Source organism: Polychytrium aggregatum (assembly GCF_025602895.1).
Source record: "Polychytrium aggregatum strain JEL109 chromosome Unknown BJ171scaffold_41, whole genome shotgun sequence".
NCBI classification, from domain to species: Eukaryota; Fungi; Chytridiomycota; class Chytridiomycetes; order Polychytriales; genus Polychytrium; species Polychytrium aggregatum.
This window is the reverse complement of record NW_026516243.1, coordinates 110,032-135,696: the sequence shown is the minus strand read 5'-3', so window position 1 is coordinate 135,696 and position 25,665 is coordinate 110,032. Positions and strand designations below refer to the sequence as shown.

At 58.3% G+C, this 25,665-nt stretch overlaps 9 protein-coding genes across 9 annotated transcripts; 4 read left to right on the top strand and 5 right to left on the bottom strand.

The window, feature by feature from the left end:
• Window positions 1-123: 123 nt before the first annotated feature.
• On the top strand, window positions 124-1,554 carry BJ171DRAFT_216294 (uncharacterized protein; the record flags this gene model as incomplete). Its single annotated transcript, XM_053106429.1, has 1 exon — window positions 124-1,554. A coding segment is annotated over one exon (1,338 nt), but the record flags the coding sequence as incomplete, so codon positions are not given.
• A 2,586-nt stretch (window positions 1,555-4,140) lies between these two features.
• On the bottom strand, window positions 4,141-6,686 carry BJ171DRAFT_216236 (WD40-repeat-containing domain protein). The gene is made up of 9 exons (XM_053106428.1): window positions 6,395-6,686; window positions 6,172-6,306; window positions 5,785-6,062; window positions 5,640-5,689; window positions 5,467-5,536; window positions 5,249-5,389; window positions 4,917-5,005; window positions 4,739-4,839; window positions 4,141-4,527 (listed from the first exon to the last, which is right to left on the bottom strand). The coding sequence occupies exons 1-9, from the start codon at window positions 6,562-6,564 to the stop codon at window positions 4,308-4,310; spliced, it is 1,254 nt and encodes a 417-aa protein (XP_052963311.1). The 5' UTR covers window positions 6,565-6,686; the 3' UTR covers window positions 4,141-4,307.
• A 452-nt stretch (window positions 6,687-7,138) lies between these two features.
• BJ171DRAFT_518762 (pyridoxal phosphate-dependent transferase) lies at window positions 7,139-8,950 on the top strand. The gene is made up of 2 exons (XM_053112281.1): window positions 7,139-7,404; window positions 7,714-8,950. Exons 1-2 carry the CDS (start codon window positions 7,234-7,236, stop codon window positions 8,821-8,823), a joined length of 1,281 nt encoding a protein of 426 aa, XP_052963310.1. The 5' UTR covers window positions 7,139-7,233; the 3' UTR covers window positions 8,824-8,950.
• A 208-nt stretch (window positions 8,951-9,158) lies between these two features.
• On the top strand, window positions 9,159-9,731 carry BJ171DRAFT_477635 (uncharacterized protein; the record flags this gene model as incomplete). The annotated part of the gene is made up of 2 exons (XM_053108881.1): window positions 9,159-9,161; window positions 9,258-9,731. The coding sequence occupies 2 exons, from the start codon at window positions 9,159-9,161 to the stop codon at window positions 9,729-9,731; spliced, it is 477 nt and encodes a 158-aa protein (XP_052963309.1).
• A 638-nt stretch (window positions 9,732-10,369) lies between these two features.
• BJ171DRAFT_601906 (uncharacterized protein) lies at window positions 10,370-12,143 on the bottom strand. Its single transcript, XM_053115120.1, has 3 exons — window positions 11,988-12,143; window positions 11,661-11,879; window positions 10,370-11,421 (listed from the first exon to the last, which is right to left on the bottom strand). The coding sequence occupies exons 1-3, from the start codon at window positions 12,045-12,047 to the stop codon at window positions 10,552-10,554; spliced, it is 1,149 nt and encodes a 382-aa protein (XP_052963308.1). The 5' UTR covers window positions 12,048-12,143; the 3' UTR covers window positions 10,370-10,551.
• An 88-nt stretch (window positions 12,144-12,231) lies between these two features.
• Window positions 12,232-13,604, top strand: BJ171DRAFT_216224 (Homocysteine S-methyltransferase). The gene has a single exon (XM_053106427.1). The coding sequence runs from the start codon at window positions 12,447-12,449 to the stop codon at window positions 13,500-13,502; it is 1,056 nt and encodes a 351-aa protein (XP_052963307.1). The 5' UTR covers window positions 12,232-12,446; the 3' UTR covers window positions 13,503-13,604.
• Window positions 13,605-14,337: 733 nt separating this feature from the next.
• Window positions 14,338-15,345, bottom strand: BJ171DRAFT_477632 (uncharacterized protein; the record flags this gene model as incomplete). The annotated part of the gene is made up of 1 exon (XM_053108880.1): window positions 14,338-15,345. The coding sequence occupies one exon, from the start codon at window positions 15,343-15,345 to the stop codon at window positions 14,338-14,340; it is 1,008 nt and encodes a 335-aa protein (XP_052963306.1).
• Window positions 15,346-15,865: 520 nt separating this feature from the next.
• On the bottom strand, window positions 15,866-23,063 carry BJ171DRAFT_216174 (uncharacterized protein). Its single transcript, XM_053106426.1, has 31 exons — window positions 22,820-23,063; window positions 22,533-22,554; window positions 22,291-22,436; window positions 22,051-22,153; window positions 21,745-21,843; window positions 21,313-21,632; window positions 21,118-21,192; window positions 20,883-20,987; window positions 20,762-20,765; window positions 20,621-20,653; window positions 20,423-20,487; window positions 20,251-20,288; window positions 20,108-20,130; window positions 19,932-19,971; window positions 19,686-19,767; window positions 19,500-19,557; window positions 19,354-19,394; window positions 19,243-19,276; window positions 18,907-19,060; window positions 18,737-18,775; window positions 18,569-18,615; window positions 18,392-18,412; window positions 18,216-18,286; window positions 17,978-18,094; window positions 17,493-17,827; window positions 17,335-17,417; window positions 17,053-17,168; window positions 16,863-16,894; window positions 16,686-16,781; window positions 16,343-16,518; window positions 15,866-16,185 (listed from the first exon to the last, which is right to left on the bottom strand). Exons 1-31 carry the CDS (start codon window positions 22,985-22,987, stop codon window positions 16,085-16,087), a joined length of 2,844 nt encoding a protein of 947 aa, XP_052963305.1. The 5' UTR covers window positions 22,988-23,063; the 3' UTR covers window positions 15,866-16,084.
• Window positions 23,064-24,011: 948 nt separating this feature from the next.
• BJ171DRAFT_216172 (uncharacterized protein) lies at window positions 24,012-25,493 on the bottom strand. Its single transcript, XM_053106425.1, has 2 exons — window positions 25,144-25,493; window positions 24,012-24,878 (listed from the first exon to the last, which is right to left on the bottom strand). The coding sequence occupies exons 1-2, from the start codon at window positions 25,421-25,423 to the stop codon at window positions 24,130-24,132; spliced, it is 1,029 nt and encodes a 342-aa protein (XP_052963304.1). The 5' UTR covers window positions 25,424-25,493; the 3' UTR covers window positions 24,012-24,129.
• Window positions 25,494-25,665: the final 172 nt, after the last annotated feature.

The window sequence follows — 25,665 nt, the reverse complement described above, 5'->3', positions numbered from 1 at the left end:
AGTCCGCCGAGCCAAGGCGCCAAGGCCTCGATCCTTGCAATTGGGCGCAATGCGGCCCCCCACGTGAACATTACTTTCGCGGCTGTCCGCTTCGCTGTGCTGCATCGTCGACCGCCGATATCATCTCGCCTCCCCCCCCATCTGTCGCCCGCAAAGAAAGCCGCCGCTGCTGTCTCTGTCTGCGCTTGCATCCGTTCTCTGCGGTCATCCTCAGCGCAGGTCTTCCTACACCCACTCGCTATCGGTCTACATCGTCCCTGCAGCCGACCCCCCAGCGGCCGCTTGCCCCACTATTTCCTCGCGGTCCTTCCCAAACCCCACTCAGTCGTCTGTCCATCGCAAGCCTCGCTCTGTCCTGAGCTTCTCTCTGTCGTTAGCCGCTTGTCCAAGCTCGCTGTGTTGTCCACCATGAGCCAGCATCTTCAATCACCGCCATCGAGCCTCGAGAGCATCTCCTTCCCGATATCCTCAAGCGACGGCACCCCAACCCCCGCATCGGCCTGCGCGCTGGTATCGACCGAGGCCGCCCTGCGCTCGCTCATCATGGCTGCCAACCTTTCGCAGTACCGAGGCATCCCGCTCAAGGGCCAGTTCAGCGAGGGCTGGGGCAGGTCGGTGTGTGCGACCCTGGAGCAGTATCCCAATCTCGCCCGGCTCGACTTTGAATGCGTCCATCACTCGTTCTCCCGATACAAGTCCAATCTGCAGGTGCTTGGCCACTACCAGTACAGCATCCTCGATCTCCGGACGGCCCTGACGGACCTGTTCTACCGACACCTGGGCCACTGGGGCTCCACTCCGACGGCCGTCATCATCTCGCGGCCCCCCGAGACGATAACGCTGCTGATCGTGCCCAAGCCCGGGTATATGCAGCCCTTCCGGCCCTTCTCCGTCCTCTCCTTCAACAACAGCACCAACACCGATACCCTGGGCATCCAGCGCGAGAGTGCCCTCAACGTCTCCAAGGTCCGGCTATCGGAGAAGCTCCACTCGCTCAAGGTCAAGCACCAGCTCGTCCAGCCGACCCCAAAGAACCGCTTCGGCCATCAATTCGCCATCTTCGATGCCGCGCCGCGCCTGCCGGCCCAGCCCGCTCCCTATATGCTCTTTATCGACCAGCTTGAAGAAGTCGTCGCCAGCCTGCAGGCCCTGTTTCCGCCCAACGACCCCCTTGCCGAGGAGGGCCTGTCCTTTGACCAGCGGTCTGACATCGATCGCTACCAGTTCCTGCTCCTCAACTCGGTCAAGCTGACCTTCCTGGCCCTTTCCGAGAAGGCCATGGCCGAGCTCAAGAAGGGCGTCCCCATCGACGCAACCAACCAGCTCTTTGACGACGCCCGGGAGGACATTGTCTTCCAGGCCGAGCTGAAGGACTTTGCTCATATGGTCTCGGAGGAAAAAGTGCGGTTCTCGCCTGTTGCTCCGGCGGGCGAGCCCATCTTCAGCACAGCGGCGGCTTGATGGCGGCGCACCCTGCGCGCTAGTGTCGCTGTGCGGCTGAGTGCCCGGATGCGCCGCTGTTTGCCGACAAGGACTCAGTGGGGTTGCGAAGGAAGACCTGGATATGCCCTGGGATCCTTTCGCCACTGTTTGGAATCTTGCCGCACCCGCTTGGACATCGGCTGTGGAGCGCCGCCTGCGTAACGATGCCTCTGCACTTTTGCTCGCTTGGGCACTTGCGGAAACACCTGGTCCCGCCTGCCATGCGCGGTCGGTGGGTCGATAGAATCGCATTTCGCTCCCCCTCTCTCTTTCTCTCTCGGTCTGTCTTTTCCTTGTGTCTTCCTTCCGTATGTATGCAATCATTCCAGTCGACATTGTGTCATGAACAACCTCACGTCTGGTTACAACCACCCCCCCCTTCATGTCTGTTTTTTTTTTTATTATATATTTCACTTAAAAGCTATCAAGGCCTGGTCGGCCCTAGCAGTACTTGGGGGAAAGAAAAAGAAAAAGAAGGAGAAAAATAACAAGGGATGGAATACTCATAGGCCTAATGGGCAGTTTGCGTTCGATGAAAGCTATATGCCCTCATCTCTCGCTCTGCTTCGACCATGCCGCCTATCGCCTGGGGGGTTTCCACCCCGCCTTGGCGATGATCAGCGTCTTGAACACTCTTCGGAGTGTTCGCCACAGGAGATGGACATCCGGGTCTTGCCAGTTGAACCTTCTCATGCCATCCAGCTCGTAGTAACCCACTACGTTCGTCAGGTCCAGGAGCTTATCGATCGGACCGACCTTTTCGTGGCCGCTTTCTTGCCACTCGGGGTGCCGCAGCTTGAGCTCGTCCACTATCCGTTGCCACGAGCCGCTTCTTCCGACGCAGCTCTGGGTGTGGGTCCGGCACATCGCGACAAACTCTCCTCGGCTCTTCGTGCAGGAGACACACAGCCGATAGTGGCCATACGGGTGTCCGGGGAAGGCACCGAGGGTCCATCTTACCATCATGTTGTGATAGTATCGATCTCTCTTGGGCCCTCGCTCGGCCCACAGTCCCGACATGGTCGTCGTCACGGTGCGGGCCGAGGTCAGTTCCTTTGACCTGTCGAAGCCTTGCGCGTCCTCGATGTGAATCTGCAGCTTGACTGGTGGCCCTGGGAGCTGGTAGTAGCCATTCCTGAACAGCTCCTTCATCGGGTAGTCCGGCTGGCACTGCTCTTTCAGCACGATCAGCTGCCGCCAGTACTCGTCGAGGTAGAACTGGGAGCCGAGGGATGCATCCATCAGACTGGGCTGGATGCGGGAATATCTCAACACCATCGAGACCATCTTGTCGTTGTGGTCCAGACGGTCTTCCCAGACGGCTCGGTTCTGGAGGGCCAGCTGCTTGAGGCGGTTGGGCAGGGTGATGAGTCCGCATCCGAGGTGCATCGCTCCGTAGGACGTGTTCCGCACCACTCTGAAGAGTCGGGTCAGACAGTGCATCTGTGCTCGTCTGAGTATCACGGCTTGCTGCTTCGTGAGCACTTCGAGGGTCAGTCCATACTCGAGCATGGGCCGAACGAAGGTCTTGAACACCCTCGTCACTGTCTTGGCCGAGTATCGTCCCAGACTCATTTCGTGCTTCACCAGCTTGTCGGCGGCACCTCTAGCCTTGTGGGTGAGGTTCTGGATCTGGCGGTCCATCCTGAAGCCGTTGATGTCGACGATGGCTCCGAGGTACCGGAACTCCTTGGCGACTGGCAGCTCCTTGCCGTACAGGTACACCTTGGCATCCTTCTCTGGGTGCTGTTCGGTGAACATCACCTCGCACTTCGGGGGCGAGAACTGGTATCGATTCTCGATGCTGTGGGCCTCGCAGATGTCGAGGAGGCGCTGGGTCTGGTTGGGGCGGCAGATGAGCACCCCATCGTCGGCAAACCACAGTGAGTTGACCTGGACGGCTCGTCCTCGGGTGGTGGTTAGGGTCGTTCCACCGTCTGCCCGGAGTTTCCCAGGGAGGTCGTCGATGAACGCGCTGAACATCAGCGGGCTCAGGCACCGATCCTTGGATCAGTCCCTTCTGCAGCCAGACCGGATTGGACCGACGGCTCTTGCTAACGACTTGAATCTTCACATCGTCGAACATGGCCTTCAAGAGCCTGAGGGTGATCGTCACATGGGGTGCGCTCTTCAATCTTGTCCCAGAGCTTCTCCCTCCAGACAGTGTCGTAGGCCGCCTTGATGTCGAGGAACACCAGGGAGTACTCCTCGCCCGCCAGCTGGCGGTCCTTGATGAGCGTGTCCAGGCCAAAGATCTGGTCGAGGGTGCCTCGCTCGGCCCGGAATCCACCTTGGGCAATGTCCATCAGTCCGAGCTTTCGGTTGAGCAACGGCAGCAGTGCTCGCTCGACAACCTTTCGGCAGACCTGGGTCAGTCCAATCGGCCTGTACATTGCGGGGTCGAGGGGCGATCCCTTGTTCTTGTAGACGGGGTGGATCAGCACTGTACTCCACTCAGTTGGGACCACGGACGCCTTGATGGCTGCTCCCATGAGGAAGTAGAGCCATATCTCGTCGCAGTCGGTGTGCTTCCTTCACACACACCACCTCAGCCTCTCGAAAGCAATGCCTCCTCCCCCTCGTCCTGTTCAGCACACAACAAACCAAGATGAGGAGTCATTGCGTGAGCGTCTTCAACTCAGCACCCAACCCTCATCAACATGAGAACAGACGGCACAAGTCCAGGGTGATCGTTTGATTTGATGATTGGGGCGTTGAATCGACATCGTCACTCGACCCATATCAGATCCAGTCAAGGAAACTCAGTTGGCGATCATGTCAGTTGTGAGCCAAGCTGTTTCTCTGTCAGGCCAAGTCCTCCTCGCTCAGACCGAGCCATATATATCCCAGAGGCTGATGTGTCCATCCTTTCCACCAACATAGAGCAAGAACCGAACAAGCGGGTCTGCGGCCCCGTTCTCTGCAACTTCCGCCTCGGTTGCGCTTCCACATCGCAGATCCTGGAAAGCCACGATACGGATCGACTCGCGGTGGTGGCTCAGCACAGCGAGGGGCTTCAGCTTCTTCAAAGTGAACAGTCGTATCCTGTGGGTGGTTTTGTCGGCAGTCGTGAGGAATGCAATATGCAGGAATGGTCGGAGTGGGCCCTGGTCTGCACAGCCACCACAGCCTTCCCTTGAGATGACGCTGCATTTGCGAAACACCGGCCTGCATGACAGCAGCGAATGTGCGATTGGCTCTGTCGGTGATTCAGCAAGGCGACAACTCCAGACACCCAACCAACTTTGCAGCATACCTTGAATCCCAACCTCCAGTGGCGACAATGCGTCCGTCAGGTCGAACAGCCACAGTGGCGATGCCATTTGAGTCCAGATCAAGAACCGAGGGTGGGCTCTGCTGGGGTTGGATCAAATAGTTGGCCAGTCAGGGTGTTTGCTCACTCGGTTGTATATGCTCTTTGGGGACTGCCTCACCTTGCTATCGAGCGAGAACTTGACCAGCCTTCCGTCCGCTCCCGTCGAAACAGCCGTTGAGCCGCCATCAAAGATGTCGAGCGACAGCACTGGGAATGTATCCATGGCAATGAGATAGTGGGATTCCAACATATTAGTCAGAGAGCAGGCTGTTCCCATCCAACAGTTTCCTTCACTCGCACTGCCGAGTCAGATTGAGCCACCGCTGTGAACCCTCAGGGCGAAGCGTCAATGACTGGCCTCTTGGCCTTGGACATCTTTGCGCCCCCGAGCGGTCGCGGGGGAGGAAGTGGGTCGGAGATGTAAGAACAACTACTGGAAATCGAACGTACCGCTGTCTTGATGCAGATCGAGCTTCCAAAGCAGTTCGCCGGACTTGACCTTACATACAGCCACAGAACCACTCTCATATCCCGTCATGAGCAGCGGGGTGCTGGCAGTGTCTACGAAGAGCTTGATGACCATGACCGTTCCTTCATTTCAGGGTCAAGGCATCACCTTAGTGCGCCTGGACCAACCTAGCGCTTTGGCTGTTAGAGAGGATGCGCACCTGTTTTGGAGTCCGGCAAGTGGAAGGATTCATGAAGTGGCTGCTTGGTTCGAAGGTCCAGAACGTCGACCTGGCTCGCGCAACATCGACAGCACGACAACAGGAGGGTTCAGGGCTTGATCCACAGAGCCACAAGATGATGGTACGATAGTGCTTTCGTCACAAACGCCTACCTTGGTTTCTTCGTGGAGATTCGGATATGCGATAATCTTCTCCGGGACGCCTGCCAGGAGAGAACGCAGTTGAGCCCGAGCTTGTTCGTGCGTCTGATGCTGCTCGGATATTCGGGTTTGCTTGACATGGGCGCCCAATACATACCAATGAAGCCCTCCTGTCCATCGCCTGCCGATCCCCCAGTCGGACTCGGTGGAATGCAGAGAAGAGAAAACGAGCAGAATGTGTATGGGTTCACGGGGATGGTGGCGATATGCTTATCCAGCAGCGCCGGTCCGTCGCCTCCACCGACATGATCGCTCTTGTCATTGCCCGCATTCACAGAGCCGGTGCTGCCGTCGTCGTTTTCGTCGTCGTCGTGGATGAGCTGGGGTAACAGCCAGCTCATATCCCATATATGGAGACACATATCTCGTCCGTGGCTGTCGATTGGATGGAAACGCAGCGGTCAGCCGAAACAGCGCCAAAGTGTCGTGGTATACATTGGGCACGAGGCAGCTGGAGGAGCTGCAGCATCCTCGACATACGGACGTTATCAGCTGAACTGGCTCGTTGGGGATCTCGACCAGCGCCAGACCCAAAACCCCTTTCTCTGGATGTGGTGTCCAGCGGAAAAGCGGCCGGCGGATTTTCAGATTCCACACAATCACGACGCCATCGGAATCTCTGCAGAATGGAGGACGGAAGCACTGTCAGTGGCGATATCAATACGAACGAAGGAGCATCACCACAGCCCCACAGACCCGAGGCATACCCGGAGCACATGATAGTGGGATCTTTGGAAAAACAGATGGCTTGCACTTGCGCTTCGTGAGAGCGAAAGACGTAGATGGGGTCGGGAGGCAGCGGGTTGTTGCTGGCATCGGGCCGGGAGCGGGAACCAGGAGCAGCGCCTTGCTTCGACGCTCGAACAAGCAGCGACATGACGCCAGAGCGGGTGAGCAGAGACTCTTTGGTGCTCGGTTTCCGTGGGCGATCGCAGTCGCTGGGGTGCGTCTGGATCAGGCGAGTGCAGGGTGGTGCCGGCCCCAGGATCGAGACGAATGATCAATCGGCAGCGACCAAGAAACGGGGACGGCTGCAGCCATGATGCTGCGCGTGTGTGTGGGACAGTGCTGCGCATATCGTATGTGCTGCGCACCCGTCCCATGCCGGCTTGTCGATGCCCATGTCGATGCCCATGTCGATACCCATGTCGATGCCCATGTCGATACCCATGTTGATGCCCATGTCGATACCTCTCGATGCATGGTGCTGCTTCACCAGGGCAATCTACCCTCTCGGCAGCGGCGTCTGTGTCGTCCGTTGCTCGCACCGACCGGGTATATCTCTGGCAACACCCACCAACACCCACACCGCACAAAGCCACATGCTCGATCACATCCCCAACGACCTCCCCTGACAAATGCCGTGCTGCGGCCCCAAACCCCATGAGGAGCCGCCCGGCCAACCCCCACGCCATAAAACTCTCGACAGCGACATCCGTCCTTTGGCCCCCGTTCTCCTGCATCGCAACAACACCACCCCCCTGCTGGAGCAGATTCGCCTCGACGCACTCGCCTCCTCTAACCCACCCGTCTCGATCACTTCCCAATGTCCGCCAAGACCGACTTGAGTGTCCCCGCCCCGGCCTTTGGCCATGCCCTGCGTCCGTACTTCCACCTCGCCAGCGAGTGCATCCCCACCAACAACGGCTCGTTTGGCACCACCCCGGCCTATGTCCTCGAGCAGCGCATCAAGCTGCTGCATCTCATGGAGGAGAACGTAAGCAGCGCCTCGCCCATCCGCTGCCAATGCTGTTCCTGGCCAAACTCGAGGCTCAACGCTTGCTTCGAACGTGCGATCCTCATTTGCCACTTGACATTTGCCACTTGACATTTGCCACCTGACATTTGCAACTCGATATCTGGCTCGGGCTTGTGCATCAACATGCAACGTTCTATTCCACTCACTCTCACTTTGATTTTACATCGGACAACCATCGGACCACCATCACACCACCATCACACCACCATCGGACCGCCATCGAACTCTGCTTCCCATTGCCTTGCCTCGGACAACACCATCTGTCAGCCCGATCGCTGGTTCGAGCTGATTGTTCGCAAGAAGCTCCAGGAGTCGCTCGCTCAGGTTGCCCCCCTGCTCAATGTCAGCGCTGCCGATCTAGCCTTTGTCAACAATGCCACCTCCGGTGCCAACGCCGTCCTGCGCTCTGCACCCACTCTGCTCGCTGCCAAGGGCCATTCCAGCTCGGTTCTGCCCAACGGACGCAAGCGCTCGCTGCTGCGTCTCTCGACCGTCTACGGTGGCGTCCGGCCCGTGGTCCAGTATGTCGCCGACACCGTTGGCTTCAACGTCATCGATGTCCCTGTTGAATATCCCATCTCGGACGACGACCTCGTCGGCCGGGTCGAGCAAGCCATTCTCGACGAGCAGCGCCTGGGCGGCAGCGTCTTTGCAGCATCGCTCGATGCCATCACCTCGGTTCCAGGCGTCATTGTTCCCTTTGGCCGGCTCTGCGCTCTCTGCAGAAAGTACGACGTGCTGTCGGTCGTCGACGGCGCCCATGCGATCGGCCAGATCGAGCTCGATCTGGCAGCCACCGAGCCAGACTTTTTCTTCACCAACCTGCACAAGTGGCTCTATGTCGCCCGCGGCGCCGCCGTGCTCTATGCCCGCAAGGAATACCAGAGCTTTATCCATCCTACCGTCATCTCCTTTGGCTATGCCAACCCCAGCTTCCGCTCCGAGTTTGACTACACTGGCACCGCCGACCTCACGCCGTACCTGACGGTGCCGGCCGCACTCGAGTTCCGCCGCTGGCTGGGCGGCGAACAGGTCATCCGCGAACGCAACCACAAGCTCTGCGTCGAGGCTGCCCACAAGGTCGCCGAGATCTTTGCCACCGAGGTCCTCCTGGGTCTGGGCAGCGACGGCACCGCCGGCACCGGCCTGATCGCCAACATGGCCAATATCGCTCTGCCTGTTCCCGCCGGCGTCTCGGACGAGACGATGCTGACACTGCGCGCCGACATTCTCCAGAGCAAGCAGATTGCCGGCCAGTTCTACAAGCATGCCGGTCGCTGGTGGATCCGCATCTCGGTCGAGGTCTACAACGACCTGGACGACTATGTCAAGCTGGCTGAGGGCATCAAGGAGTGGCTCGCCAGCAAGTCGGCTTGAGTGCGCTGTTGATCGTACGCTGTTGATCGTGCAGCACGCTCGTCGCCGACACATCAATAACGGGACACTTCTTTCCGAGGGCCATCTGTATCGGCAGTCCTGAATACACACCCATCTATCATCAAAAGCGACCAAAGCCCAGATAGATGAACGCTGTGTCCAGGACACATCATGGGGGGGGGCCTTGCTTGTCCGGTTGCGCCACCCAGCCGACTTGCTGCTCGTCTCCCCGCCCTGCCCGTTTCGCCGTTCGTTTGATCTTGCTCGCAGCATCCCCCCGGATCTTACTCTGTCCCCGTCCAACCTCGAACCTGCCGTCTCTGCCAGCTTGCACGATGGTAAGCAATGTGCTGCCTTGGCCATCGCGGCTGGGTTGCGCACTCGTCGGCGATCGTCAATACCGGCTCACCATATCCCGTTGAATCTGCCGCCAGTCCACCTCCCTCGCCCCCGAGCGTCTCGAGTCCCTCCGCCAGCAGTTCCTGGCCCATGACTCCAACCAAGACGGTTCCCTCAGCCAGACCGAGTGCACAGAGCTTGTCGCCAACATCACCGGCCGCTCGACGGGCGACTACGCCGTGCAGTGCGTCATCCGACTCTTTGACGAAGACGGCAATGGCGTCCTCGACTTTGAGGAATTCGCATCGCTTGTCTCGTGCATCGAGAACGGCTACTTTGACCGCGAGGTCACCCTCGAGGATGCCTTCCGGATGGCCGATAAGGACCGAAACGGCGTCCTCACCCACAAGGAGCTCCGCCATCTCCTCAAGACCAACCCCGAGTTCAGCAAGGAGGACATCAAGCGCATCATGGACCAGGTCGAGACCAACCCCAGCGGCCAGATCACCTACGAGATCTTTGCCAAGCTGATCGAGGAGCTTGAGCCCCTCGCTGAGTCGGAGCAATAAGCCGCTTGGGATCGGTGGGTGTCTTTACATCTTTGACGAGGGTCTAGCTCCGAGCCTGCGTATTTGTGTCTATCGTTTCTCTCTGCATGTCTCCCGTCTCAAATAAACGTCAGAGCCGCTATTTTCTTGCTTCGTCTCCTTGGAGCCAGCCAGTCGGTTCGCCAGTCAGTCGGACAGCGCTCGAGTCAGAGTGCGCCATTCCGGGGCTATGCGGCGCTGTGTGGACCGCTGCGGCCATGTTCCAAAGTGCGATTCGTCCATGACAGCCACCAGGAACGGTTCTTGAACAGACCCATGTATTCAAGATCTTTGCAAAAGGCACTGTCCTGTTTGATATTTCCAGCACCAAGGCGCATGCCGACCGATACTTGCCACAAAACACCGCTGCCACCTGCGATGCCAAAGTCAACTGCCCCATCGGCAGCACCACACCACAATTACAGGCGATTTAATTATAAACGAGACACCCTTGATGATGACCATTGATCAAGTATTTTGTTACTCAATACCATCGCGTGCTGGCCTTGGTCATTCTGTGAAGCGGTGTTACACTGTCATTCATAGCCTGAGAGACGTTACCTGTGTCCAAGAGCACCATTCACCGCTGGCACTCCGAGACCAGTGTGCAGGTCGATTGTGGAGACCGGAGAGCGACCGGCGGTGTTCACTCGGGGGCTGCCAAAGTGATCTGTTTTATTTCTTGTGGCTTTGCTTGACGCATGCCATCGCATACTACGCTGACATATGGGTTATGGGCAAGTGTCCCATTTCCGCCTGAATTAAGTGTACATCGTGTCGCAAACCACTCAATCCGCCGCAATCACTGCTCGTCGGAGGCAGCCGAAGCTTTCTGGGACTGCTGCTCGAGCCAGCGCGGGTTGGTGTTCAAGAGCGTCACCAGATCCAGGACGAGATCATCGCGACCGGCGGCATGGGCGGCAGCGAGCTCTTCTTCGGCATGGAGGATCGTCTGGTCTTGCACCTTGGTGAAATGGTATCCCAGGAAGGTCTCGATGTCAAAGCTGGCGATGCGCGGCAGCACAAACATGACGATCCGGAGTGTCGTCGCAAAGATGAGGGCGTGGGCAAACCACAGGGCCCATCCGAGATCGGGCACGCTGTAGATGTTGCGGATGCGGTTGATGCCTTCGCGAGAGGCCCGGACGGTCTTGTTGAGCAGAGCACGGTCCTGGCTCAGTTTCTGGAAGCTCCATTCGGCGCTTTGCAGTCCGATAAGGATAGGCACCAGAACCCCGACCATGAATCGGCTGAGCTGCGGAAGGTTGGTAACGGGCTGGGTCGGGAGCCCGCCGGTATTGAAGTACGAAATCAGCTGCTTGCTGGTGGCTTCGGTGTCGGCGTTGTCGGTTTTGCTGAGACCCTGGGGGCCGCCTGAGAAGTAGGCAATGAGGGCATTGGCGCCCTCCGCTGCTCCAACCTGAAACTCTTGCTCTGAAATCGGGCTGAAGCGCTCGTTCGGGAGCGGGGCTTGCCAGGCGACGACGCTGATGGAGGAGCGGACGACTCGCTCGGTGTCGATGTTGCATTCGCGCTTGATAAACTCGACGTCGTGGAAGGAAGGGCCGAAGCTATAGATGACGGCCGAGGATTGGATATGCTTGATGAGGTCAATGATCCATTGGCCACGAAGGGCGTTCGACGACACCGTTATGATGATACAGTCAAAGTCCTGGCGGGAGCGAGAGTATGGTCGTTGGGTGAGTAGGTGCGAGAAGAACTGGGGCGGCATTGGTGCCGACCCGGGCGACACTGCTGGCCAACCGATGCGCCTGGAGATGTATTCTGCCCCAGGGAAGTGTGCGAGCAGAGCAGAGATAGTGGTGGTTGCATGGCACATGGATGCATCGAACAAGTGGATGCATCGAGCAAGTGGATGCATCGAGCGGCCCTTTGGCAACGACGGCTTACTTTGGGCAGTGACTTGTCCTGCACATCCTTCTGGCTGTGGATTGCGTCGGGCGGCAAGGCCAGGAGCGTTGTCTTGGTCTCCTTCTTGGAAAAGAGGCCCTCCCCAGGAGCACGGATGCGATGCAGTCGCATCGGCTTGGTGCGGAATCCTTCTGCCTGATAGTCCCGGACGAGGAAGTGGACGTTGGCGCCACCGAGGTGCAGATGGTGTCCATAGATCTTGTGGAGGGGGGGGGAGAAGAGCCGCAGAACCCTGGTAAGTCATCCATGTCGATGCTCAGGATAGACAGCCATGACCTTGCCCCCATAGCGACGAACGAGACGAACCTGGCCCACGGCTCCGGCGCCGACAATCAGGACTTTGAGGTTGGAAGAGGTTTGGGACATGCTGAGGTTGAGCGGATGAGGGAGAGAGATGGACAAACAGGAAAAGCAAGGGGGGGGGGAAAGCACATGTGGAGGACGACCAAGCCCGATTGCGCCATGCGTCCGCGCGGATTCAAATCATTGCACGGATTCAAATCATTCGCAGGGTTCAATTCATCATTCGCAGGGTTCAATTCATCATTCGCAGGGTTCAATTCATCATTTGCACGGATCCAAATCATCATTCGCAGGGTTCAATTCATCATTTGCACGGATCCAAATCATCATCACTGACTCACTTCGTCTCTGTCGATCGTCGCGATCCGTCCCTCCATCTCACCGGCGCATCCATCGATCGTGTCAACTCACCATCGCAATCAACAACTTCACCCGCCAACTCCATCTTCGCCAACGACCCCCATGTTCAACGCAGTCCAGCGCAAGATCCGGATCCTGGACGGAGGGACCGGCGAGGAGCTGCTCGGCCACAACCGCACTGTGCCCCTGATCGATCCCAGCACCGATCCCAGCAAAGACCCTCGCTGCCGCATCCTCTGGTCGGGCCTCTGCATCGCCGACGAAAAGTACCACCCGCAGGTCCGCAAGGTTCACGAGGCCTTCATGAGCGCCGGTGCCGACATCATCACCGTCAACAACTATGGCATCTCCCCCGGCAACACCTTTGATCCCAGGGACATTCCTCGATACGTCGCTGTCGCCGGTCGACTCGCCGTCGAGGCTCGTGAGAACCACTATCGTTCGTCGCCGGCGCACCGCTCCGTTGCGATCTATGGGTCGCTGCCGCCGCTGATGGAGAGCTACCGCTCCGACCTCGTCGGGGCCCCGGAGGAGTGCATCCCGATCTATGTGTCGATCATCGAGGCGCTCTCGCCCTTTGTCGACGGCTTCGTCATCGAGACGATTTCGTCCATTGGCGAAATGGCGATGGCTCTGGATGCCTTTGACCAGGCCTTTGGACACATCCCCGCCCGGCCCGTCCTGGCCTCCTTCACCATCCAGACAGAGGGCAAGCTACGGAGTCTCGAGAGCTTTGACCAGGCGGCTTTGGCCGTTCTGGAGCGACCTCGGGGACCCCCGAGCTTCCTCGCAGCGATTCTGGTCAACTGCTGCACACCCGAGTCCGTCGCTGCCGCCTTTGACTCGATCGGAAGCGACCTCGCCGACGGCCTGCGGGGGAGTGGCATTGCCCTGGGAGCCTTTGCGAATGCCCTCGAGCCTGTGCCCGAAGGATGGACGATGGCCGACAACCCCGAGCCTGCCTATGTACGCCAGACGATCACACCCGCCGTCTATGCGGCCTTTGCGGCGGAGTGGGCCCAGCGATACGAGCTCGTTGGATTCGTAGGCGGCTGCTGCGGCATCTCGCCGGCCCACATCGATCAGCTGCGAAGGATATTTGGTCCCGATGGCGTCGTCCCCGATGCCGCCGTTGCCGGTTCGTCGGGTCGAGATTAGCAATCGCTCCAGAACACACTTCAAACTGGAGGTCGATCGCCTTGACCTATTACCTCGACCTATCGTGTCGACCCGTTGCACCGCCCATGTGTTTGCGGAAATGTCGAGTGTATTGCTCCGATGCACATCGGGGTTGGTGCGATGTGCATCTTCAATGGTATCAAGGCAGCGACAAGCATGACGATGAGGGGGCAAGGACGAAAATCATTCACTTGGGATCAAGACAAACCACACCTGAGACAATCGACAACGGGCCGGGATATTCAAGTTGGGGGCAGGGTGTGTGTGTGTACATCGAATCGAACGAGCAAATTGGAATATGAGATGTGCTTGCAAGAAAAAAATAGGAAGTAACCGCCGGAGGGATGGAGGGAGGGAGGGATGATGGTGATACTCAGTAGCGCCGACGGAGCTGCTCTTCCATCGGCTGCTTCGAGAACACGCAGGCCCGGACTTTGTCCAGAGACGGAGAGTCTGCGAGAACGGATGAGAGCGGAGCGCCGGGCAATCGAATGCCACCGCCCGAGCTATCGGATCCCGATACGGGGTCAATCCGCGGGCGGTTGGCGGCCACGACCTCGTGAGGGCGGTCGATGCCATTTGTCGACCGTGGTGCTATGGGTAGCCCAGACAGGCCGGTAACAGGCAGTCGGCAGAACAATACCAATCCGACCCAGGAATGTCGATGGCGTGCAGGTGAGGGTGATGTCGGCGAGGATATGAATGTAGTGTTGAATGCAGTGCTGATCCGGATCGAGTTCAGCTGTTGACGGGTGCCGGTAGTATGTCCATCGGGCCGGCATCTTGGTGCTCCCCAGTCGGCCGGCTCTCTTCATTACCAGCTTTCCAGTTCCACCAACTGAATCAGAAGCAGCTCCTCATCCGAAAACGCAGCGTTGCGCAGGGGCGACGGAATCCTTGACGACCTTCGCTGCCTTATCGACTGAGCCAACTGGAAGATGGGTCCGCCCACGGATTCGTTGGATGGAGATGGCTTGGCAGCGATGGTCGCGGCCGGGCTCGACTCTGGGGCAGAGGTTGCTGTCGGGACAGGCGGCGAAGGAGACACCGCTGCGAGGGATGGCAGCACCGTCTCCGACGGACGGGCTGTGCCTGGTGCCAGAGAATCGCTTGACTGGGCTGGCCCGGACGGGACAGCAGGGGCGCAGAGAAAGTGACGGCGCAGATGCGGCCACAGACGGTAAATGTCCTTGCGGCGTTCCAGGGTCTCGACGATGGATGCGTCCGCAGCAACCATCTGGTTGACGAGGTCAGAGAGCAAGACTTGGTGCAGCAGCGGAATCTGCCGGGAGATTTTGCGCTCGATGAGGAGATAGACCAACACCTCCTCATCGATGCGCATGCGGATGTAGCCAGAGATGGGCTCGTAGTAGGGCTGCGGCGGCGGTGGCAGCTCGCGGCGGCGCTGCTTGCTTCTGGCGACTTGGGCAAGCAGGATGTTGATGGCCTCCACGAACGAGACATGGATGCCCTCGATCGCGGCGAGATGGATGTCGAACGACGACGGATGCAAGAACCGAAAGTCCTCAAGGTCGGAATCGACGCATGGCGAGGCGATGGGCAGCTTCTGGGAGTCGACGAGGGTGTCGTCGCTCTGCTTGGAAACCGAGCGGCGGCGACGGACCTGGGACGACTGCGAGGACGAGACCTTGGAGAAGCTGACTCGACGCTTCTTGGGGGCCGAGATCTTCCGGACGACGGCGCCCTGGCTCTGGGCGGCCTCGGCCGAGCCAACGGGCGAGGTTCGGGAGGCGGCTGAGCCTTTGGACCTCGCCGACCTCGACGAGAGCGTCTTGATGAACGTCGTGATGATGTTGGGCATGGGCAAGAGCGAGGGATGGGTGGCAGAACGTGCACGGGGGAGTAAAACCTTAACGGCTTGGAGAGGCGCCAGGGCAGATTGGAGGGCCGGTGTGGATTGTGGGCGGTGGAACGACGGGGTGAGGCGCCTTGGCCGACGGATACCGGCAGGAATGCGGATGCGGATACGACGCAATGCAGATGCCGACGCAAATGCAAATGCAAATGCAGATGCAGATGTCGATGCAGATGTCGATGTCGATCAACGGCGACGGAAGCGCAGAGGGAAGAGAGGCGGGACAGGCGATTGCCCAAGCCGAAAACCGGCCACAACGAAAGCGGCCGAGGCACAGGGCAGCGGGCGGGGGGGGCAAACAAACAGCGCGAGCAAATTGCGCTTTGTTGGCAGTCAACCGTGTGTCGACTGTATCGTCGCAGATGATATTCGGTGTGTTGTTACGGATGATATTCGGTGTGAATTGCACTTTGATCGATGCATTTATGCCGGGTCTCTCGCTCCTCCTCCTCCAGCACTCTATGCTCGCTCGCTCTCGATTCGGTCGTGTTGCGCTGCAGTTCAATGTTTTCTTCTTCTTCAGCACAATACCCCCCCGCCCAGTTTTGCCAGAACCAACAAGCGCCACGGCCACCAAGCGGCGTTTGCGTCCACAGCCATCGTCTTGTGCCGTGCTGCCACCGCGGTCTGCACAGTCGCACCAGAGTACAACAGGGCAAGCCCACCTTGTTGCAGCCGGAACGTTCTATCGAACTTCGACAATCTCGTACTCGTCGCTGTCGGTGTAAACCCACCACTCGAACGGCGATGCCTGCGGCTCCCATGTCGCAAAGAGAACGATGCATTCTGTGGGTGGGGAGGGAAGGTGGGATTTTCGGCGAATCCGAGTGCAGCGTCAGTAGCTTTCGGTGGTCTGGAGGGTCTCATGGGTGTGCGGGGCAATGTCCTCGTGCGCTGGGCCAGCCACATGCGATCAGCCACATGCGAGCAGCCAGATACCCACCGTGTTGGCTGGCTGGGACGGCAAAGTGCATCGACACGCCCTGGGCGAGCTGGGCGTACGGGCCCGAGTTGGCGATCTCGGCTCCCAGGCCATGCTCGGCCTGTCGGTCGTGGACAAACACAGCGGCGTTGATCCATGGCAGCGGCGGCTTGCCGTTTGGGACGATGAGTCGAGTCCTGCCCAACAAATCGGGTGGATTGGCAAGAGCCTGTGAGTGAGCCACCAGACCCAGGCGGGCAGACGGCGCTGGTCGGGCGGTTGCATCGATTGTATGGACTGCCTTGGCTGAGCAGGACCCGTGCTTGGCGTCCGTCCACAGCCTTCCCACGCCCCGCACACTCACTTGAACATCATCGGCTTCGTGGCCCGCAAAATGAGCTTTGGGTTCTTGTGATAGTTGGGGCTCTGTGAGTTGCCTCCGGCGTTGACATCGGGGATCCTGCATGGCGACACCAGGCCCGGACGCTGTTGTCAGTCCGAGTTGTTCGGTATGACAGAGGACCGGCGTTCCGGGACTTACCATTGAGACTTGAACACTCGCTTGATCATGCCCTGGCAAAGGGAGTGACAGTGCATCGTCAGGCAGATATGTGAGAGGCAACTTTGTCTGCGAACCATATGTCTGGCCAGAGCGACAAGGCCAACAAAAGCAGCAGGAGCAGCGAAGCGGCCCAGGTGCCGATGCCGCTTCCTCTCGCTCCGGCACCTACATGGCCCTCGAGCGGGATCGGCGTGATCGTCAACGGGCATTTGGTCTTGAACGTGAGCACGTAGAGCCCCTTTTGTCCCGGCGAAAAGGTTGACGGAATGAGGGTGTACTCGCCCGCTGTATGTCGGCGAGGTTGTTGATGAGCCTGCGTTGCCAGATCATTGCTCGAACATCCACGGAGCGTTGCTGGCCCCCTGGTGGATCGCAGATATGGGTGCTCAATCGGGCCAAGGTTCAGAACCAACAGAATCTGCACAATAATGCAGGGGCAACCGGCACTCACCGTTGATGTTTGCAAGCTCAAGGTAGCAGAATCCATGGCGGTAGTCGCCAGACGACACAACAATGTCGCTGGAGCTCGTGATGCTGTGGGCAGGAGGAATGCGAATCGTCAGCGCCGCATTCTCTTATTGGCCATTCATCGTCGGAAACCTGACTTACTGCGCCGCTCGCTGCCCTCCACGCAGGATCTTGATGTTGATCGGGACGTCGTTTGGCCCTTCCAGCATCACCACCATCGAGGTGGCTTCAGGAATCGAGACGCGGTAGTTGGGATTGTTCATGTGTGTCCAGTGGCTGATCGATCCGCCGGCATTCTCGTCCTCCCAGTTACCGGTCACCTGCTGCTCCAGCGTGCCCGGAGGGTCGGAGATGGTCGTCATCGAGAACGGCAAGAGGCTCTGGACCTTCAGGCTGAAGCTGAGGGCCTGCGTCTGGCGGTGCTGTGAAATGACGATTCCATAGGCGTGCGGGCCTGGATTGATCATAAGGCGGACCTATCCAATCCCGGCCGAGAGTGTGGGCGGCATCAGGCTTGGTCCTTCGGCTCTACGTGGCATCGCCAATGATGACGGCACCGTCCTCGAAACCAATGCAGCGTGGGGCGGTCGTGTACCACTGTCCATTCGGTACTCCGCGCCCCTTACCAGATTGTGCGGGCTGTTCATATACACGCCCTTGTGCACCGTATTGGATGGATAGTAGATGCGCTTCTTCTTGCCGTTGCCGAACACATGGGCAGCGATAAAGTCGGTGTTGTCTTCCTGTCGCCCAGATATCACAGTCAACATACGGCAGGGTCAAGCGTTTGCCGAGCGTTTGCTGAGCAAGCATCGAGGATTTGGGCATGGAACTTCGTTGGACGATAAGGGAGGGTCAACGTACCAAGCGAGTGACGTGCTTGGTGAGGAGAATGAGAACCTCCACAGGCTCGGTAGTAGAGTTGTTGACTTTGACTATCGTCAGGCCGGACATTGATATCAGCGAACGAGTATCAAGGCGCAGTACTCGATGAGGAGCAATATGGCCGACACCTCTGCCGACATGGGGGGGATACTTACGGCAGTACTGCGGATTCAGGGCTGTCCAAGCGTAGAGGAGCCAACATGAGCAAGCACGTCAGTTGAAAACAAGGATGAGGACTCTGGCCCCCTTAGAGCCTGTGAGTACAGGGCCATCCAGAACAAGCCGATTGTGAATCAGGCTGATGGCGTGTCAAGAAATGCGCAAGAACACACCCAGATTGTACCGGTCTCGGTACGGGCCCTGGCCGAGAGACCATGTGCTGATGAAGAGTGTGGTATCGATGCGTTAGTGGAGTGGGGAGGGGAGAGAGGGAAGCTGCCACAGCGACTCTGGCACACCGTTATACACACGAGTCCCACATCAGGCCCACAGGCGCTTACAAATGGGTGCTTTGCTTGTAGGCATAGAGCTTGGGATTCCTGCCAAAGACAAAAGCGCAATGAGCCAAGGGGAAGAATGACTGTCCGCCCGAAAGCTCACGCCCATGCCCTGCCATGCTTTCGCTTGCTGCGGCAAGGCTGCGGCAAAACTGCTCCAGTGGCTCCCATACCAGTTGATGTGGATACACTCAAAGTATCGGCACACCGACTCAAAGTCGATCCAGAACAGCCCGTCATCGATCTGACGTGCACCGAGCTGGTCGTAGTTGAGGGCGTGCTTGAGATCGTCGGTCCAGCGGACATGGTCCATATGCGAGAAGGGTCCTGGACACGGAGCATGAAGCAGCAAAGGGGTGTTGGCTGGACTGGACGAACCTTTTCGGAGGGAATGTGCGCCGATAGAATCCCTCTCCCCATCGACACTAAACCGTGTCAAACAGCAACGGTGGACCACGCTCATGACCAAACCACAGCACATCCGGACACGGCTGGTGCTCGGGAAATACCTTTCCATCGCTTGTGGCTCCATGGGTTTTTGACCTGACGTAGAGTTTAGCTTGTCAGAATGCTTTTATGGAGTCGGTGAAACTCGTCCAGCAGCAATCTGTGGTGCTCACCTGGAGCAGGCGGTGGCCGAGCACTTCTTTGATCTTGAGAACTAGACTTAGGTGCATTCCCAACAGGGAAGATTCGATATCAGTCAAGATCATGGGACATGGGGCAAAATTGCTCGTTCATGGATTGCTGAAGTGTTGGTCCTCACCAGCATAAGCGTGCGCGGGAACGAGCCCCATGGTATCGTGTTCTTCGGTGTAGGTTCCCTTGATTGATGAGGATCCAGATCGCAGCATGAGTTGGCGTAGCTGCCCAGTTCCGGTGCCGGTGCCGGTGCCGATGCTCCACGAGCGCTAGATGTGCCCGAGCGACTGAGCACGACGATCACACATACCGTGGCAATGGTCACAAGGATGTTGCCCTTGTCATGGCCATTGTAGAGGGCCTTCCACTGCTTCTCATGGTCGAATGAAGCACTGTGGTAAAACGAGCAGCGGCAAGAAGCGTATGCAGACGCAGGAGGGGTGAGTCAGGGAGAGACGAAGCCAGCAACCTTCCACAGCACCAAGCTCGCATATCGATCCTGACTGAAGTCGCCATGATAAGGGGTGGACTCGATACTGCAAACGTCGCTACTCACTCGTTGATAAAGAGATGCTCTGGCGTCCAGCCGGTCAGAGCTACGGGGTAGGGAATTTCATTTGTGCAGTGGATTCGTAGGCGAGAGTGAGTTGCGATCTTATGAACCTGCATCGCATGATTCTGTAGCAGTCTGTCGCGCCTAGCAGTCAAGCAGTCCAGGTGCCGCGATTATACCATAGAGGTCGATGCCCGAGTTGCTGTGCCAGCAGAAACACGTACAGGTGTTAAATGGAAATCAGTGTCCGTACCGAATTCCCAAATGACAAGCCTTCTCCTGGGCATCTATCGGTGCTCGTGGCGGACGAGAAAGCACTTACGATCCTGGGAAGGTATATCCACCAGCGAGCTTCATGTACTGTCGCATCGACACAAGGATTGTTGAGGGCGTTCATGTGTGAGCAAGGCCGAGGCAGTAGTGTTCATCCGCACGGGACACTCCATTCTCCCCCCCCCCACATCTCCTGTTTCGGATATTGCCGGTGTACTTACGGCCTTCTCGATCAGGCTGGCCCACAGCTCGTTCTTGTTTGTCGAGTACGTGCACGCCAGCGCACCTATTGAGATCGCAACCCATATGTGTTGGCGCATCAGCGCACGTCGAAGCCATCTCTCACGAACCGCCAAAAGCAGAGCCGAAATCGGCGACGAGCGGCGCGCAACGGTGCCCAACACGCAGACAGTACTTACTGTCGCCGACGACAGGTAGAAGATCGTCCACAACTGTAAAGTTCGCAGGGCGATACGGGGTTGGATTTTTGGCATGTTCTCACGCCGCGTTGGCACTCGAGATTTGATCGGCAATAGCAGCGAAGTCAAGGGGCACCATACCTATCTAAATGGCGGATAACACTAGCGTCAGAGATTGTGTTTGGGAGTGTGGGGGCGAACCTAATTGACGGCCGCGGCGACCATTGAGGCCTGCAGGAGACATTCTGTTATTCAGCGTTACCTTTCTTTCGACGCCATTGAATCTCAGTCGGATGAGATACTTGCCAGAGGGATTGTAGATGGGTCTCCCGTCTTTATCTTGTGGGAAGATGCAGCTGGTGATGAGCTGGACGGCACATGTCGAGCGGCGACATGGGTCGATTGGGCAACAACAAGTAGGGGCGGTTAGGTGGGAGTCGTGGCATCCTACCAAGCCGGGGCAAGGTTCCGATTCGCTTGCTTCACGATACTGATACCTTTTCCTTGAAGTTGCGCTCGTAATTGGCAGCGACACTGAGCGAGGACACAAATGAGCAGTCCGTGATGGTGTCCTGTCCACCCGCGGTGTGCACAAATAGGCAAGAGAGGTTAGACCACACCTCAACCACAGTCAGAGCCACACCACACCACATCCAGCCAAAGGACTCCACACACACACAGGGGCTGTATACCTGGATGAGGGTCGTGCCGGAGATGAACGAGAAGATCGTCGGCTTGGACATGAACTCGGCCGGTCGTTTCCAGACCGCGGCTTTGTCGATCTGCTGATCCGACATGGCCAGGAGGCCGTCGGGGTCCTCGAAAGCCCTGGAAAAGGCAAAGCGTTCCTTTTTGTCGGTCTCGAGCCAGGGCGGATAGATCCGGCCGTTGACTACGGACGAGCCCTTGATGACCTCCAACTCGGCTTCGGAGAGGCGAGTTGGGCCTTCACTCCCCGGCGGTGCATGCCGAGATACCGGCAGGGTGGTGGAGACCATCAGCGAGCCCAGGCCTGGTCCAGATTGCGGGTCGTTAGCATGCGATCGTGTTGGAATCAGGCTTCCGGCGCAAAAGCAATAGGAAGTAAGGGAATCCGGCTGATCATGGTGCACTATCCGACTTACGATCGACCACAACGCGGTTCAGTGCCAGCTCGGCGGCTCGTTTCTGGAGATTCTCGAGCCGCTTGACTAAATCACTCAGGACAGGACTGTCGGGGCCCACTGCAATCAACAGGAATCAAGGACCGATCAGCTGAAATGGGGATTGACGGACACAGGTCGGAGGGGGGGGGAGTGCACGCTTCCCGCAGAACAAACTCTGAGATGCAACGGGTTCGGGACAGTGGCAATCCCCTGCAGCAAGCAACACAGGCAGCTGAACATCCATGCGGTGGATGCAAGTCTGCTGTCGAAATACATGGCACGTACTCTCGATTGCCTTCTGGTATATCTGTATGGCGACCAGGTACGACTGCTCGGCTTCGTCAAAGCTCTCGGACTGGTCCAGCTCCGTGGCTTGCTCGTAAGCAAACTGAACATGGGTAGGCCAGAGAGATGAATGAACAAACAAAGGATCTCAATGGCGAGCGAGCGAGCGAGCGGCTACGACCCTGCGATGCAGAAATGGGCGCCGGCCGTGAGCGAGTTGAATGTCGTCCGGTTGCCTACCTGCGCTTGCTGGCAGATGTGCTCGAGCGGCGTGGCCGAGGGTCTGCTCTTGGTCCATTTCCCCATGCTCTTGAGAGTCTCGAGCCTCGAGACGTACTCGTTTGCCCTCGACAGAGCCTTTTGTTTCTTGTCCTCGGGCTTTTCTCCTGTCGGCCGGGTCCAAGGTCAGCGACTGGAAAGCCGCCCTCAATCGGGGGGTGAGCGGCGACACCATGCCATCCAATGTCAAGCCCAGCGATTACCTTCGTAGATCTCGATGAGAAGCTGGGGCAAGAGCGTCGATTGATTATAATTGATTTGGCGTTAATTCGGATGGGCGGAACAGAGAGCGGCATGGTCGATATGTGAGTTGTGGAAGGCATGCATGATCATGGCCATGATCTTGGTCATGGCAACGGTCTTGGTCATGGTCTTGGTTGGATGGGAGAGATGTGCGGCCTGGATCGCCGCTGCTCTGATTGCCCAGGTTGACCGGCACCGCTCAAACACAGAAGCGCCATGTTCATCCAGATGCCGTCCGCATGCCCACCTCGACAGTCTCCTTGTACAAGGTCGTCGCCAAACCCATATCGCCAGCCTGATCGGCAGCGACGGCCATGTTTGCGAGACGGAAGGCCTCCTTGTACATCTCCTTGAGCGAGCGGGTCTGCGGCGGGGCCGGCTGAGACTCGGACGAAACTGCAAAGCGCTCCTCCATGTCGACGATCGTGCGCACTTGAGTGTCCTGGACGCTGGAGACGCCGGGATATGCTGGGCTCACCAGGGGATGCTGGAGACGCCAGGGGATGCTGGACCCGACAACGAAAGCCAGGCCGATGCCAAGGAGAGAAGCCGGGACCGATCTCGGATCGATCCAGGCTGGCTGGAGTGGCTGGAGTGGCTGGCGCGCTCTGGTTGCACAGACGCGGGTGTCGTTGGACAGAGTGCCGCGCGTCGCGTTTGTTTGTGGCAGGCACACGCCGAGTCGCACACGGTGGATCGGCTGCTCGCTGGGCGCGTCGCCATGGATGAGCAGGTTCAGCCGGCCGACCGCCATGAATGGACAAAAGCGTACGGCGGTGTGTGCCGCATGTGCCCTCGCTGGGATATCCATGTCCACGACGGTGGCTCTGCTCTGCTGAGTTTTGGTGGCTGGCATCGGCGGTATCCGAAGACGGTCAACGGGTGGGTGTGTCGCGTTCTCGCCATATGTCATTGAAATGAGGCTGTATTTGACAAGCGAGACACGACCGCTCCGATGTCGCATAGCGATATTGCTGGAGCGGGTCCCGAATATATATAGAACATGGATGCGGAACAGAAACCAAGACAACCGAGGGAGGAGTGGCCGTGTCAGGACCGGCCAAGAACATGTGGGCAGGTCAAGCCCGCCCAAGCAAGCATTGTGAAAGATGAAAACAGCCACCGAAACCAAAAAGAAAGGAAAAAAAAAAAAAAGGAAAGCAAAGTCAAGAGAGAGAAAAAAAAGGTGGCGGTGATAGGCCAAAGCAGAGGAGGGGATCTGGGCCATGGAGCCGGAACGGCTGAGCCGAGCAACCAGATTAATCACCAGTACGGGATCGGATGGGGACGGGAGCAGCGGGCTGAAGGGTTGCAGATATGAGATGTATCCTAGAGAAGAGTCAAGCCCACTCCGTGAGCAAGATAAGGGTCGCAGGTTTGGCTGGATATGCTTTGGGGGGGGGTTTCGTTTTTTTTCTTTGTGGCTCTCCCGGAGAGGACAGAGGATAGAGATGTACGAGAAGCCTGCTCGACAGTGGTAGTTTTTCGATCGATGGTCCTTTCGACAGGCCAGAGCATCGCCGTCATCCTGGATGTATGGACCCGTCCGGGGAGGGTTCACAGGTGTCGGTTTCGACCAAAATGGGCCCACATTCCAGGCTTGCTTGCTGGAGGCTGGGGCGGGGGTGTGGACGACGGACTGGGGTTGCTGGGCTGCTTCTCGGCTGGCAGGGTGGCCTCGTCGCCCATCAGGAGTGAGAGTTTGCACGACACTTCCTGCAGGATTCTGTCCTCGATCGACTCATCTGGCGGCTGTGACAGCGGCGAGGACATGCGGTTGCTCTGGCGGTGCCGTACCGAGGCCACCAGTAATGGCGTTGAGTGAACTTCATCGGCGGCATTCAGTTCTAGCGTCCTGCTGATGTTGCGTGGGAAATACGACTGCAGATGCGGCCACACCTTGAACACTTCTTGCGACAGCTGGACAGCGGCATCGATGGTCGGATCGGCAACGAGCATGCGCGATCTGAGCCGCCAGATGAGGGCCTGGTTGCGAAAGGGTGTGCTGCTCCGTTCGAGCTTCAGGGCTGATAGGATGTAGATGCAGGCTTCGTAGTCCAGTCGCAGACGAGGCAGACCAGTGGCCGCATCGGTGAAGGGCGTCATGCTGTGGTCGGTCAGTCGCTGGATGGGAAGCCTCCTGAGCAGCTCGAGAGCCGATTCAAAGCTGAGGGACGGATCGAGGCAAACGGGTGGTAGCGGAGCGATGGTGATGGTGCCGGCAACGAGGGTGACTTCGAGGGGCTCATCCGCGATGGTGGTGGGCGCCTCGTACTTGTACTTGATGTCCTCTTTGTAAGGAGGTGCTGCAAAGGCAGAGAGCATTGCCATTAGAAAGGAAGGTTGAGCAACACCGAGGCCCCGAAACCACCACGATATCGGCCGCGGCACTTTTGATCATGCCTGGGGCACTCCGAGGGAGGGGTGTGCTCCTTTTCAAGCCCCGACACGCAAGCGTGGCGGATGTGCATGAACAGACACGGAGAATCTCACACGCAGGGATCGCACATGGAGGGATCCCACGCATCTTTTCTTTCCTCAGACACACCGCAAAAGAGAAAGGCGACTTACTGGACTTGCTGTCCATCGGCGCCTTCTTGTCCGAGCCGCGACGCAGCTTCGTGGGCCGCATAGGCAGGCTGTGAGAAGGTCGGGGACTCGCAGGGATTGGCGCCTGTTTGATGCAGACGGTCTGGTCGTGGTCGTGGTCGTGCACTGCAGGTATCGGCGACTGGTCGCTGCCGTCGGCTGGCCGCAGAACAAGCTCGAGCGGCTCGGTTTTGTGGGGACGGACCCGGTCCTTGAAGTTGGAAACCACCGACCGGGCCAGGAACGCAATCGGAGAGCCCATTGCTGAAGAGAAAGAGGAAAGCGCCGGCCAAGCACGGGCGAGAGGGGGAGGTTGGAGGGCCGAGGCAGATCGAGAGACGGTCGGGGAAAGACGAGGCGGCGCAGGCCCGCAGCGAGCATCCGTTATAAATGGGCAACGGCCGACGAGCCTGCTGAGCTTGCGGCGATACGACAAGCGCTCCTCCATACAGACCCGAGATCGATTGGGCCAGCGACGGGGCAGGCGGCTGCCACTCCTGGCCG